The sequence below is a fragment of the Pisolithus orientalis genome (assembly GCF_024613125.1).
Source record: "Pisolithus orientalis strain OTSU chromosome Unknown F5J12scaffold_2, whole genome shotgun sequence".
Classification (NCBI taxonomy): domain Eukaryota; kingdom Fungi; phylum Basidiomycota; class Agaricomycetes; order Boletales; family Pisolithaceae; genus Pisolithus; species Pisolithus orientalis.
The window spans coordinates 2003282-2015541 of NW_026260783.1; the positions used below are offsets into that span (position 1 = coordinate 2003282).

Sequence of the window (12260 nt, forward strand, 5' to 3'; positions counted from 1 at the left end):
GTGCAGAGTAATCGCCCGCGTGGTCCTCTGCTTCAGCCTCACCATGGCTAGAGCCACCTAGTGAAGAGGAACTGCCGGGTCTTTCGTCGGAGCCTCGTCCCTCCGCCATGATCGACCTGACAGAAATGAAGCTTGAAGGCTGCAGTGGGTCACTCTGCGGAATGCCGTTGGTAAATATGTTTTGTTTACATACATACCTCTAGTGGTCACTACCAAATACAACCACGTGAGCGGGAGTGATTAATGTACATCATACAGTATCAGTGATATATAAATCGATAACCTCACAGTAGCACGAAACCTGAAGAGAAGTCAATCCTACGTATCCTGGTCTGACATGCCAGTCACGATGCTGGTCGCCGCTCACGTTCTCTGCTCTTCACCCCCGGCCCAAAGCGTTCCTGGAAACTGATCAACTCCTCCATGAGCTCCTCCATCATCTTCATGGTAGGCTTGGAGTCTACACAAGAGCGATGCGTGGATTCAACGAGGACTGGTTGGGACGGCAAGGAAGGGGTTTCCGCTGAGTTATCTGAGACCACTGGCGTCCCACGTGCATTGCCATCAACGGTATCCGTGGGCGCCGACAGGTTGGCGACCTCGTCCGAAACCCTCATCTCCTTCAAAGCTTTCTCCAACGCTTCCCTTCGTCGCCCACGGTCCGCAGCCCCGGCTTGCTCTCGTCCAACCCATTCGACAAGCGCGCGCACACGTTTATTCATGTCGCCGACACTCATGCGTTTGCTGGGCCACTTCACTCGTACTCCACGCTCCATCGTCCTGTCCAACGACTCCCTCCCCCCTGGACCTACAACCGAGCGCACTTCAAGAGGACGGGGGATCTGTGACGGAAGCATGTGTTCGAGGTGTGCCAGGTAGTCTGGCAAGTTCCATGACGTGAAGAGTGGCTGTTGCGGGACTGCGTATGCATGGGAATTGCGGTAATAGGCACGCGAATTCTCGGCAGAATTGTTTCCCCCGCTCTGGTGATATCGTTTATGCGCGCTAAGATGGTCTTGCGAGACACTGCCTGACGCGTGTGAGGATGGTGGCGGACGCTTTGCTGCAGGAGCAGCCCTACTGCGACCATTTTGACCAGATCGCTTAGACGATACTGAACTAGCGGTTGAGTCACGTGAGCAACGATAGGGGTACCGCACATACCTTCATCACCTTCGGCAACTGCACCATCCACGTTAGCAGTGATTGCCTTGCGTGAAGTTGCTCCACCACGTCGACTGCGAGGGCCTGATTTCCCACCAGTATTCTGGTTACGTTTGGGAGGCGGTGGCGGTGGCGGGAGTTCTTCATGCACAACACTTGCAATTTCTGGGGGATCCGAGGCGCTAGACGCGGACCTCGTACGCTTTTTCGGAGGACTGTTTGATAACATTAATACAGCACAGGTGTTGCGACCGGTAGCTTAATCGACTCACGGGTCATCTTCTGCTCGTTTTCGCTTCCTCCGACTGTTGCAATCATCGTCGTGGGTCTCTGCCGGGCCATTAACGACAGCATTCGCGCTAGTACTCTGCGACTCTGTAGCAGCAGCAGCCTCCGCAGCCGTTGCCTCCATTATCTCTTTCAGGCTTTCGTCGAAAGCGGCGTCACGACTATTCATTGTATTACGCCTCTTCGCGGGCTTCGACATGTGAGTTGGAGAGTGTGAACGAGAGAGTCGCGAGGTAGTGAGGTGTGAATGCGTAGACGATTGACGAGCCTTCTTCGCTAATCGCCTGGGAGGGGCAGCAGATCAAGTCAAAACATGTCCAAGGAGTCATGCTAGGACTCTTACCTGAAAAGTTCTTGATGCCTTTCCGGCTTGCATTGTTCGCAATGGTAGTCATCTTGAAGCTCCACCTCGGATTTAAAGCCCATGCACAGTCCATGTTGCCAGACATTGCATGTCTCGCACTGGACCATAAACTCTCCGCCATCCGCATCTTCCTCTGTGATGTATATCAGAAAATGTGATAAGTACCATTGGGATGAGACCGGGGGCACACCGTTCAAACCACATATACAGCGCGTGACGCCCTGTTCCTCGGCGTCCTCCTCATGTGGCTCAGCAGTGCCAGTGGTGGAAGAGCTGCCTAGCTTGCTGGAAGTGGGCTCGATCGGTAAATCTGAAGTTTGCTGAGCCTTTTCTTTTTCTTTCCCTTTGCGTTTTGCTCTGCCATTGGCGTTCCCATGGTTGGAGGCGCCACCATTAACGTGGCCGTTCTTGTGAGGAACGCCATCGTCGTGATCTTCCTGCTTTGGCTTCTTGGAGCGACCATTGCTAGTCGCACCAGATAAAGCAGGCCGAGAAGATTCTTTGTTTTTAGGAGTAGACTCGGATGCAGGAGAGTCTGGAGATTTGGATGTGCTGGCTGAAGCAGAAGCAGAGGTAGCAGAGCGTCTTCCAGAACGGCGAGTTTCGCGAGGAGATGACGGAGGGCCCATGGTGATAGCTTGTGCCATGGTGATGGTTTGAATGGGGGGCACTGGCTCAGAGTAATACTCGTCTGGCCCACAGTCTAATATAATAAGTATGGTTGTAAGGTGTCCGCGTCTTTACACTTATTTAGGGCTGGCAACGACACGCTTTATCTTCCTCCCTTTCACCCCAACGTCCACCTTCGTACACCCTGTTGCTCCCGCTTCTCGCCCACCAAGACGATCCGATCAACTTTGCACCCCAGTGATGGCAGGGGCGATATCCCCGCATGCAAAGTAACCCTCAAGGCTCTCGGCAGTTAGCCGTCCTCCGCTTGTCCATCAACTCCTGTCCTATGGCTCTCCCATCGACTCCCCGAGATCGTTTGGGAGCGTCCGCATCTGTGACTCTCAAGTCTGCCAGTTGAAACGCTCTTAGTCGTGCTTGAGGAGTATGTGCATTGATTTTCATCCACGTGATCACTGCGCGTCCAACGCGTCTAGCTTCACATAACGTCACCTTGGCATTAGTCCATTCCGGAGGAAGAACCATAGATAAAGCCATGGTCATATGCGACGTGTTTCTTGGCGCTTGTAACAAGTGCTTAGAGAAACTTGCGCCAGGTAATCGTTTAACGTCGTGTTGGGTGGCCCAGCAGGGGATCGGACCACAAAATACATGGCACAGGAACAGTAGTCCCACCTCATCGCTGGCGGACAAAGTATGCAGCGACCTTCATCCCTGGGCTACTTGATAACGTAGTCAATCAATCTCATCCCGTCCCAAGCGGAGTCAGTCGCTACGGAAAGGAGTTATCGATGTCTTACCTCCCCGCCGCGCACACGACTATCAGTGATTCGGTCGTACTTATCTATCGTGCCTTAATGTCACATGCTTGTGTCCCCGTAACTTCACAATTTGGTCAATGCCGTGTCATGGATCCAAAGATCTCAGACTTGGAGTACGGAGTGATCCGAATCAGCTGTTGCGTCGGATCATATCTCTCCAACCGTAACTGCTACGTATCACCGCATCCTAATTCCTCCCCATTGTATTGTTGTAAAAAAAACTTGACTGGAATGTGTAGCCTTGTTTAGTCGTGCAGTTGTTCCTAATACCGATCCGGTAGTTGCCGTAGTCGAGTCAGAAGACTATATTTAATAAACACGAAGCAGCCAAAATTTACACCCATACAACAGCGACGTCCGATGATCGAATACTCATCCAACGCACCAACACCGCTTGCCTATCCAAGGCTGTCCGCCCACGATCTACTGACATCAAACGAGCCAGATTACCTTAAACTCATTTTAACTGCAAAAGTATATGACATCATCAAGGAAACCCCGCTCGTCTATGCCCCCAATCTTAGTGCAAAACTTGGAAATCAGATATGGCTCAAGCGTGAAGATCTTCAGGAAGTCTTCAGTTTCAAAATAAGAGGCGCTTACAACTTCATGGCCAACATGCGAGTAGAGGAGCGGTGGAAGGGTGTCATCTCATGCAGTGCTGGTTAGTGTGCGTACCCTTGCAATGAACCCCTCTCCACAGCATCGAGTTCTGTACAAAAGATGATGTCTATGGCCCTCTTTACAGGTAACCACGCCCAAGGAGTCGCTCTGTCCGGTACCAAGCTCAACATTCCATGCACCATCGTCATGCCCACCGGCACCCCGTCCATCAAAGTGCGCAACGTCGAACGCTTAGGTGCTAAAGTCGTCTTGCACGGCTCAGACTTTGACGAAGCCAAGGCTGAGTGTGCACGCCTAGCGGCCGTGCACAACCTTATCTTTGTCCCCCCCTATGACGATCCGCTCGTCATTGCTGGTCAAGGAACTATCGGTATGGAGATCCTCAAACAATTGCCCGACGCGACACATCTCGACGGTATATTTGCTGCCGTCGGTGGCGGCGGGTTAGCTGCTGGCATTTCCGAATACGTGAAGCGTATTGGTAGCCCAAATACCAAGGTGTATGGCGCAGAAACTGTGGACGGGGATGCCATGTACCAGAGTCTCAAAAAAGGAGAGCGTGTCACCTTGCCGGAAGTCGGGCCTTTCAGCGATGGCACAGCTGTCCGCATCGTCGGAGAAGAGCCTTTCCGTGTCTGTCAACGACTCCTGGATGAAATTGTTATCGTCAATGACGATGAATTATGTGCTGCCATCAAAGACATATTCGAAGGTATGAATGCTAGCGGTAGTCATACAGTTGGTGCCGTTAATCATTGTCTTCGCCAGAAACAAGATCTATCACTGAGCCCGCTGGTGCATTGGCCCTTGCCGGACTAAAGCGCCACATTATTAGCAACGGACTGGTCGGTGCACAGAAAACATTTGTTGCCGTCGTAAGCGGTGCAAACATGAACTTCGATCGACTTCGGTTCGTTGCAGAGCGCGCTGAACTGGGTGAAGGCCGAGAAGTTCTTCTAAGCGTGGAACTTCCAGAAAGACCTGGAAGGTAAGTTGGTAGCAGTTACCGCGCATTGATAACCTGATGCTTAGCTACTGAAACCTAATTAACTGCACTGTCCAGCTTTTTCGCACTACACTCTCTTATCCACCCACGCGCAGTAACCGAATTTGTCTATCGATACAGTTCATCGGATCGTGCACACGCTTTCCTTTCCTTCAGGGTCGAGTCTTTGTCGCGCGAAAAGGAGGTCGCGGAGGTCCTTAGCGCCATTAAAGAAGCTGGAATGTCTGCTTTCGATATGAGTGACGACGAAATGGCGAAGACGCATGTGAAGTATATGGCTGGTAGATCAGTCGTCGTGCCCCACGAACGTCTTTTCCGATTCGGTATGAGTGCGGTTCGCAGTCTGGACTTGTGTGTTAACCGTAGTGATGTTGGTCCTGCAGAGTTCCCCGAGCGGCTTGGGGCGTTGCGCACATTCTTGTCTGGACTTCATCAAGGTTGGAATATCACACTTTTCCATTACCGCTATCACGGAGCAGGTTTGTAATGCACTGTTTTGGACACTTCGGTTGCGCTGACGAACCTAGATTTGGGCAAGGTCTTGGCCGGGATTCAAGTGCCGCCTGAGGACAGTAATCATTTTCAACAGTTCTTGGACAAGCTCGGATACCATTATGTTGAAGAGACGGACAACGAAGTGTACAGGAAATACCTCAGGGGCTAAAGGGAACCAAGGTGACGGCGGTCGGTACTTGAAGGGAGGAATGTAATTTTGCCGAGCTGCAGGCTTTGTCTCGGCCAATAAATATCCGTGCTGTTGAGCGACAGGTCGTAAGAGTCATGCGGGTACCTACGGAATGGACCACACCCAAACCATGAATCAACGCAATTTTAGATATACCTTCTAATATGGCATTGAGAACGGGACAGTGAGATGGGTCATGCGTAGTCCACGTCAGTGAAGATCCGAACGATCTACAAAAGTAGTTCTGGCCACCCGACTGCATGGATACGCAGGGTGACTGTAAATTACCACCGGTCCTCGCACTGACGGTAGGGTACAGGGAGCAGGTAACCAGGCTATGCAATGGAGAGCCAGAAGTGAAATAAGCTACTGGTAAGCCCCTGCATGAACCCTGAGTCCCCGCAAGTCAACATCCGAATCTCATGGCGAGGAAGACCACGTGCGTACATGAAGGTCTAGCCATCAGTGTCCGTGTCCTTGACCATGAGATTTCGCGTAAAAGGTGTCCGCAACGACATAAGCAGTGAAAGCGACTACGGCTATGCCTAAGCCGGGGAACAGGCTGGAAAACATGGCTCTATTTGAAAAGACGGGATGCTTCCGCCAGGCCTCTCTCTTCGCCCAAGGATCCCTGAAAAGCGGCGGCTGGCTGGCCATGATGTTTCCTTCAAACAGAACCCGTTAGTTTGGCCTGCTCAACGATGCAAAGAGCACATTCGCCTCACCTTTCTGGATGGTCAGTTCGGTGTAACAATATCGGCCAAGTCGGGAACAAGAGCGGAAGCCTGTGTCTCGATCACGTGACGAATGAAGGGCAGGCGCATCAGGACTTGAGGAGAATTTCACTCGCCAACCGCACAGAGAAACCCTCTAACACACACTTGACCGTATGTACCTCGCCACTCGCCCCATCTGACTACTTCTCTTCGCTAATGTTGGCTACTTTTATTCCAACAGGTATTTCCTCAGCAGCTAAGGCATGTCCTCAGATGAAGATACTCCTCTTGGTACTTTGGCAAGCACGAGCGGGTCGAAACATGTCGCCACTAACGGCAATAGCTCTCTCAATGGCTTCGCGGACGGCTCTTCCATGAGTGAGGACGAGATGCCCTTGGTATGTGCATTGTTGTGAATGTTCCTTTTTCAAATCACCCATTATATCCGTAAGTCGCAGGTCAGTGTTCAGGCGCCCGTACGCCCGCTGCGACGGAAACGGGATGCAGGTGATGCATCCGACAGTAGTGACGACGATATTCCTCTCGCGTCGTCTTCGCCCGCTAAACCGACCGTGTCAGTTACTACGCAAGTGGCTACTACACCGAAAACAATTTCGGACCAGTCGAAGCAGACCAATGGGAAAGCCAAAGGCAAGGTCAAGGCCCCTCCCAAAAAGAGAATTAAGCGGGAGCCGAAGTCGGAGGCGCCGGAGTCATCTGCTTCGGAAGACGAGCGCCCCCCACCCAAGAAGCGGTCGAGGACAAAAGTCAAGACCGAGAATAACGTCGACGGTGCTATCTTAGGTGATGAGGAGGCTAAACCAAAGCGGAGGAGTGCCGTCAAGAAAGAGGCAAAGAAGGAGGATTCTGGTACCCCCCGGCCAAATCACTCGAAGAAAGGAGAGGAAAACGATGAGGCGGAGGAAGAAGAAGAAAAATATCGATGGTGGGAAGCTCAGCAAGAGAACGACGGTGAGGAGAAGTGGCAGACTTTAGAGCACAGTGGCGTGATATTCCCGCCACCCTATGAGCCATTGCCGTCCCACGTGAAGATGGTGTACAAAGGTTTGTGTGCTTGTGTCTCACCAGAGGAAAACTCAGCTCGTATTCTAGGCAAGGAAGTGGACCTTCCTCCTGAATCCGAGGAGGTCGCTGGTTTCTATGGTGCGATGCTGGAGACGGATCATGCGAAGGACAAGACCTTCAATAAGAATTTCTTTGAAGATTGGTTAAAGGTGTTAAAGGAGTACCCTCCCGTGCGTAATTTTCTTTTACATTATGGTACAGTTCGTTGACGAGGGTTTCAGCGCAATGGTATCAAAATTACGGACTTCGACTTGTGTGATTTTAGGCCAATGTACGAATATTTCGAGGCGGAGAAGGCAAAGAAGAAGGCTCTCAGCGCTGCAGAGAAGAAAGAGCTAAAGAAACAGAAGGACGCAATGGAGGAGAAATATACCTACTGCGTCCTCGATGGTCGCAAGGAGAAGGTGGGAAATTTCAGAGTAGAACCACCGGGGTTATTCCGTGGTCGTGGTGACCACCCGAAAAAGGGCGCTTTGAAGGTGAGCACAAGTAACGTGGATAGCCACGCATCTGGAGATCACCTGGCGAACAGTTTCGCGTACGACCGGAGGACATCACCCTCAATATTGGCGAAGGCGTTCCGATTCCTGTGCCGAACATGTCCGGTAACTGGAAAGCAGTAGTGCACGACAAGACCGTTACTTGGCTTGCCAACTGGGTGGAGAATGTCAACGGAAGCTATAAATACGTTTTCCTAGCCGCCGGCAGTTCACTGAAGGGTCAAAGTGACATGTCGAAGTTTGAGAAGGCTCGAGAGCTGAAGGTCGGGTCTATGTTCATTCTATCATTCGGATGCTGACAGTTATTTAGAAATATGTTGATAGAATTCGCCTAGACTACACGGCTGATCTGAAGAATAAAGTCATGGCTGATAGACAGCGAGCAACCGCGATGTACTTCATCGACCGACTGGCTCTTCGTGCTGGCAATGAGAAAGGAGAAGACGAAGCAGATACTGTCGGTTGTTGTTCGTTGCGCTGCGAGCATGTAACGCTGGAGGCACCAAATTTCATTATCTTTGACTTCCTCGGTAAAGATTCTATTCGATACTATAATCGGGTACCGGTGGATGCTCAGGTCTTCAAGAACATCCGGCTATTTAAGGAGAACAAGGGGGACGACGACAACTTATTTGACCGCGTCAATGTAATTCAGCCGTTAGCTCTTCGCCTGTGGTTTGATTCTGACGAGCCATTAGACCACACACCTTAACAAGCACTTGCAATCGTACATGAAAGGGTTAACGGCTAAGGTGTTCCGTACCTATAACGCGTCCATAACTTTCCAGCAACAGTTGGACGAGGGTACACCAAAGGACGCAACTACGCAGGAGAAGTTGAATGCGTACAACCACGCTAATCGCATGGTTGCCATTCTTTGTAACCATCAACGGAGTGTACCCAAGACTCACGAGCAATCTATGGGCAAGATGCGTGATAGAGTGCGTTGTACTCTTGTTAAATGGCTACGCGTCCATTAACCGTCGAATGCGTAGCTTCGTGCTCTTAAGTATGACCACATGAAACTGCGCCACGTTCTCTTCAACCTGGATTCGAAATACCGGAAGATGAAGCAGTACGCTGACGATGAATCTGATTTGGATGACGAGTGGATTGTGGAGCATGAGGAATCTTTGAAGAAGAAAGAAATAGAGAAGGTGGAAAAGAAGTTTGCGAAGGATAATGAGAAGTCGGTTGAGGAAGGTAACAAGCCTCAGGACGAATCCGTCCTCCGGGAGAAGATAGCAGCCATTGAGGTGGAATTCAAGCGAATCGCTAAGGAACGAGGAACCGGAAGAGCCTCACTAAAGAGGGAACGTCCTGCGGAAAGAATTGAGGAGAGTATACAGAAGTTAGACGAGAAGATCAAGACATTCAAATTACAGATGGACGACCGGGAAGCGGGCAAAGAGGTCGCCCTGGGTACCAGGTCTGTGTCGTCCTATTTTATCGGCCGAATGGTGTACACTCACGAGCGCTCAATGTAAACAGTAAGATTAACTATCTCGATCCTCGGTAAATTGCACCGATTTCCATCGGCCATGGCACTCACATTTGGTTCCCAGGATTACCGCAGCGTGGTGCAAAATCCACAATGTCCCTATAGAGAAGATATTCTCGAAGACTCTGCTAACCAAATGTGGGTATGGTGCTGTCATTGTTGTGCTGGCATTGACAAGCTTGGGATAGTCCCGTGGGCCATGGAAGCAGAGTCCGACTGGAAGTTCTGATTCGACTCCTGGGTGAATATTATCATTATTCTGCATGTGGCTGCCAATACCATGGAGTAGAAGAGAACGGACTTGATTTATATTTTGTTGCATAGAGACGTATATAAACCAGATATATATTTCAGTAATGTGAATGTGAGCGACAACACAACTGCAGAGCCGTCCATCTCCGCCTTGCGTATGGACACTGTTTGTCCGAGTTGTCCAGGTCGAGTATAAAGTTCAGGTGGTCAGGACCAAGCCAGCCATCTTGCTGCAACAACGTGTCTTACATATTAGCCGGCCGACATACCCTTCCTTCTTCCACGACCGTCACGACTACCCTTTACCCATGAGCAAGCGAGCGGACACGAAGTTATTCGCTACCAAGTCAGCTTTCGACGCCCTCGCCGTCGAGGACGTAGAACAATCAGAGGACGAGGAAGTGGCCTCGGGCGGTGCTCCTTCGTTGCAATCTGACAGGTGTGTCTACTCCTGTCCTCTCAGGTACCTACCCAGTTGATGCACACGACCACTATTCTGTAGCGTGGAGCAGCCGAAGCCGTCCAAATCGCAACAAAAAAAGGCCGCCAAGCTTGCTCGTACTGAGAAGCGAAAGCAACTCAGAGCCGCTGCTAAAGCCGGCATAACAGATAGTTCATCCAAGGTTACCTCGTCGCTCGAGAAATCGGCGATAGGTTCGACTGTGCTTACAGAGGATGAACTTTTCTCTTCGGAGGGTGAGCATCTGCCACCCCACTCGAACACCGAGAGTGATCGCGAGGAGACGGCCCCACTGCCATCACATATTCCTAATAGCAGTTTTTCGGACAAAACTGCTCACTGTACGTGATTGTTTTGGCACGGTGCCGAGACGGGTCCTTGACGCGCTAGGTCAATAGCACTTCCCCCGTTACCAGAGGAGGCCAGGGCAATACCCGAGGCGGGAAAGCGTACCATCACTACAAAACCAACGACCGCAGGACCACCTATTCGAGCTGATGCAAAAGATTTGGATATTGAGCGCAGCAAGAAGCGACAGAACATGATTACAAGGACCTTGTGGACCTTCATCATGATTGGAGGATTTGTTGGTATGCGGCAGAATTATATCCGTTTCGTGAGCGAACGTATTCAATAAAGCTCCAGGTCTTCTGCTCATGGGTCATGCCTACATGATCATTCTGGTGATGCTATGTCAAGCCCTAGTCTACCGAGAGGTGACAGCACTTTTCTCCTTGAAAGACCACGCGCCAGATACTGTCGATATCGACACTCGAGGGCAGAAGGACCCGTGGAGCAAGACCCTTAACTGGTACTTCTTTGCGGTCACAAACTACTTCCTCTACGGCGAAAGCATCATATACTATTTCAAGGTAAGCGATCCATTAAGTCCCCAAGTCTATCGCTTATCTTCCCTTAGCACGTCATCTTCACAGATGGCCAATTGTTGCCATTTGCAATGAACCATAGGATCATCAGCTTTACTTTGTACACGATAGGTTTCATGGGCTTCGTGATGTCGCTCCAGCGAGGCTACCTGAAGCAACAATTTGGGCTATTTTGCTGGGTTCACATGAGTCTACTTCTTATCGTCGTCTCTAGGTAAGGATATATCGTACGCAAAGTGACGGCTGCTCTGACAATATCCGCAGTCACTTCATTGTTAACAACATCCTGGAAGGCTTGATCTGGTTTTGGGTACCTGCCGCATTGGTTATTTGCAATGATGTATTTGCGTATATCTGGGGTATCACCCTTGGTCGCACTCCACTTATCAAGCTCTCACCAAAGAAGACTGTCGAGGGCTTCGTAGGAGCCTTCTGGAGCACGCTTATCTTCAGTGTCCTCTGGGGTTCCTACTTCATGCAGTTCAAATATATGATCTGCCCCGTGCACGATCTTGGAGTTAGCATCTGGAGCGATGTTCAATGCGTACCTAACCCTGTCTTCATTCGACGGGAATGGGAGATATGGGCACCCCTCCGGGTCTTCTTGTCGCAAATTGTACGTTTAACAGTCTCATGGCCCTTGTTACTGCTGATACCCCTCACAGCTTGGCCGTCCAGTAGCCGTCATACCATATGTTCCCTACCAACTTCACTTGTTGGTCTTCGCCATCTTTGCCTCGCTCGTTGCACCATTCGGGGGTTTCTTTGCATCAGGCTTCAAACGTGCCTTTAACATCAAAGACTTTGGTCACAGCATCCCGGGACACGGGGGCATGACGGATCGCATGGACTGCCAGTAAGTTACTCGTCGGAGGAACCTCTGAAGCACACTAAACCTCGCGCTAGATTCCTGATGGGTGTATTTACTTATGTCTACTACAGCAGTTTCATTCGCGAGCATCATGTTACCGTTGGATCTATTTTGCAGTCGATTGTCAGTGGCTTGTCAGTCGAAGAACAGTTAGAGTTGATGAAGGATCTTAAGAAGTATATGCAAGGACGGGGAATTTTGATGGATTGATAGATATGCGTTCTACTTTACCCTCTCGCTTGCGGGCATCAGCATCATCACCTTAGTTGTGCAAATAATAACACCAATAGTTTCACTCGATGGCAGGCCCTTCAGCTGAAGCCTTCGTTGACGGGCATAATCAGCGAGCAATACATGCATGATCATAGTGTGAGAAGAACATGATAATGGCAGTACGAACTATAT

General features: G+C 50.5%; 5 protein-coding genes across 5 annotated transcripts; 3 read left to right on the top strand and 2 right to left on the bottom strand.

The window, feature by feature from the left end:
* Nucleotides 1-195: 195 nt before the first annotated feature.
* Nucleotides 196-2573, bottom strand: F5J12DRAFT_799088 (uncharacterized protein). The gene is made up of 5 exons (XM_051744258.1): nucleotides 2007-2573; nucleotides 1796-1949; nucleotides 1437-1736; nucleotides 1165-1379; nucleotides 196-1114 (listed from the first exon to the last, which is right to left on the bottom strand). The coding sequence occupies exons 1-5, from the start codon at nucleotides 2461-2463 to the stop codon at nucleotides 345-347; spliced, it is 1896 nt and encodes a 631-aa protein (XP_051605158.1). The 5' UTR covers nucleotides 2464-2573; the 3' UTR covers nucleotides 196-344.
* A 1034-nt stretch (nucleotides 2574-3607) lies between these two features.
* On the top strand, nucleotides 3608-5735 carry F5J12DRAFT_799112 (tryptophan synthase beta subunit-like PLP-dependent enzyme). The gene is made up of 7 exons (XM_051744259.1): nucleotides 3608-3931; nucleotides 4016-4603; nucleotides 4660-4879; nucleotides 4955-5220; nucleotides 5281-5376; nucleotides 5425-5651; nucleotides 5706-5735. The coding sequence occupies exons 1-6, from the start codon at nucleotides 3628-3630 to the stop codon at nucleotides 5559-5561; spliced, it is 1611 nt and encodes a 536-aa protein (XP_051605159.1). The 5' UTR covers nucleotides 3608-3627; the 3' UTR covers nucleotides 5562-5651; nucleotides 5706-5735.
* Nucleotides 5736-6328, bottom strand: F5J12DRAFT_799119 (NADH dehydrogenase 1 beta subcomplex subunit 3). The gene has a single exon (XM_051744260.1). The coding sequence runs from the start codon at nucleotides 6237-6239 to the stop codon at nucleotides 6045-6047; it is 195 nt and encodes a 64-aa protein (XP_051605160.1). The 5' UTR covers nucleotides 6240-6328; the 3' UTR covers nucleotides 5736-6044.
* A 129-nt stretch (nucleotides 6329-6457) lies between these two features.
* F5J12DRAFT_799121 (DNA topoisomerase I) lies at nucleotides 6458-9756 on the top strand. Its single transcript, XM_051744261.1, has 11 exons — nucleotides 6458-6696; nucleotides 6751-7363; nucleotides 7412-7554; nucleotides 7606-7863; nucleotides 7917-8147; nucleotides 8195-8530; nucleotides 8583-8825; nucleotides 8880-9313; nucleotides 9376-9399; nucleotides 9450-9523; nucleotides 9574-9756. Exons 1-11 carry the CDS (start codon nucleotides 6562-6564, stop codon nucleotides 9612-9614), a joined length of 2532 nt encoding a protein of 843 aa, XP_051605161.1. The 5' UTR covers nucleotides 6458-6561; the 3' UTR covers nucleotides 9615-9756.
* A 659-nt stretch (nucleotides 9757-10415) lies between these two features.
* Nucleotides 10416-12166, top strand: F5J12DRAFT_200498 (phosphatidate cytidylyltransferase). Its single transcript, XM_051738381.1, has 7 exons — nucleotides 10416-10438; nucleotides 10488-10687; nucleotides 10743-10969; nucleotides 11017-11198; nucleotides 11249-11600; nucleotides 11650-11840; nucleotides 11891-12166. The coding sequence occupies exons 2-7, from the start codon at nucleotides 10639-10641 to the stop codon at nucleotides 12063-12065; spliced, it is 1176 nt and encodes a 391-aa protein (XP_051605162.1). The 5' UTR covers nucleotides 10416-10438; nucleotides 10488-10638; the 3' UTR covers nucleotides 12066-12166.
* Nucleotides 12167-12260: the final 94 nt, after the last annotated feature.

Excerpts from the sequence above, each read along its gene's own strand:
- F5J12DRAFT_799088 (XM_051744258.1), bottom strand. The coding sequence starts at position 2,463 with ATGGCACAAGCTATCACCATGGGCCCTCCGTCATCTCCTCGCGAAACT. Across the intron at positions 1,950-2,006 it reads CTGTATATGTGGTTTGAACG|AGGAAGATGCGGATGGCGGA; the intron begins GTGTGCCCCCGG and ends TATACATCACAG. Across the intron at positions 1,737-1,795 it reads AGGCATCAAGAACTTTTCAG|GCGATTAGCGAAGAAGGCTC; the intron begins GTAAGAGTCCTA and ends TGCCCCTCCCAG.
- F5J12DRAFT_799112 (XM_051744259.1), top strand. The coding sequence starts at position 3,628 with ATGATCGAATACTCATCCAACGCACCAACACCGCTTGCCTATCCAAGG. Across the intron at positions 4,604-4,659 it reads CATCAAAGACATATTCGAAG|AAACAAGATCTATCACTGAG; the intron begins GTATGAATGCTA and ends TGTCTTCGCCAG. Across the intron at positions 5,221-5,280 it reads CGAACGTCTTTTCCGATTCG|AGTTCCCCGAGCGGCTTGGG; the intron begins GTATGAGTGCGG and ends TTGGTCCTGCAG.
- F5J12DRAFT_799119 (XM_051744260.1), bottom strand. The coding sequence starts at position 6,239 with ATGGCCAGCCAGCCGCCGCTTTTCAGGGATCCTTGGGCGAAGAGAGAG.
- F5J12DRAFT_799121 (XM_051744261.1), top strand. The coding sequence starts at position 6,562 with ATGTCCTCAGATGAAGATACTCCTCTTGGTACTTTGGCAAGCACGAGC. Across the intron at positions 7,364-7,411 it reads CGTGAAGATGGTGTACAAAG|GCAAGGAAGTGGACCTTCCT; the intron begins GTTTGTGTGCTT and ends CTCGTATTCTAG. Across the intron at positions 9,314-9,375 it reads GAGGTCGCCCTGGGTACCAG|TAAGATTAACTATCTCGATC; the intron begins GTCTGTGTCGTC and ends CAATGTAAACAG.
- F5J12DRAFT_200498 (XM_051738381.1), top strand. The coding sequence starts at position 10,639 with ATGATTACAAGGACCTTGTGGACCTTCATCATGATTGGAGGATTTGTT. Across the intron at positions 10,970-11,016 it reads GCATCATATACTATTTCAAG|CACGTCATCTTCACAGATGG; the intron begins GTAAGCGATCCA and ends ATCTTCCCTTAG. Across the intron at positions 11,841-11,890 it reads ACGGATCGCATGGACTGCCA|ATTCCTGATGGGTGTATTTA; the intron begins GTAAGTTACTCG and ends ACCTCGCGCTAG.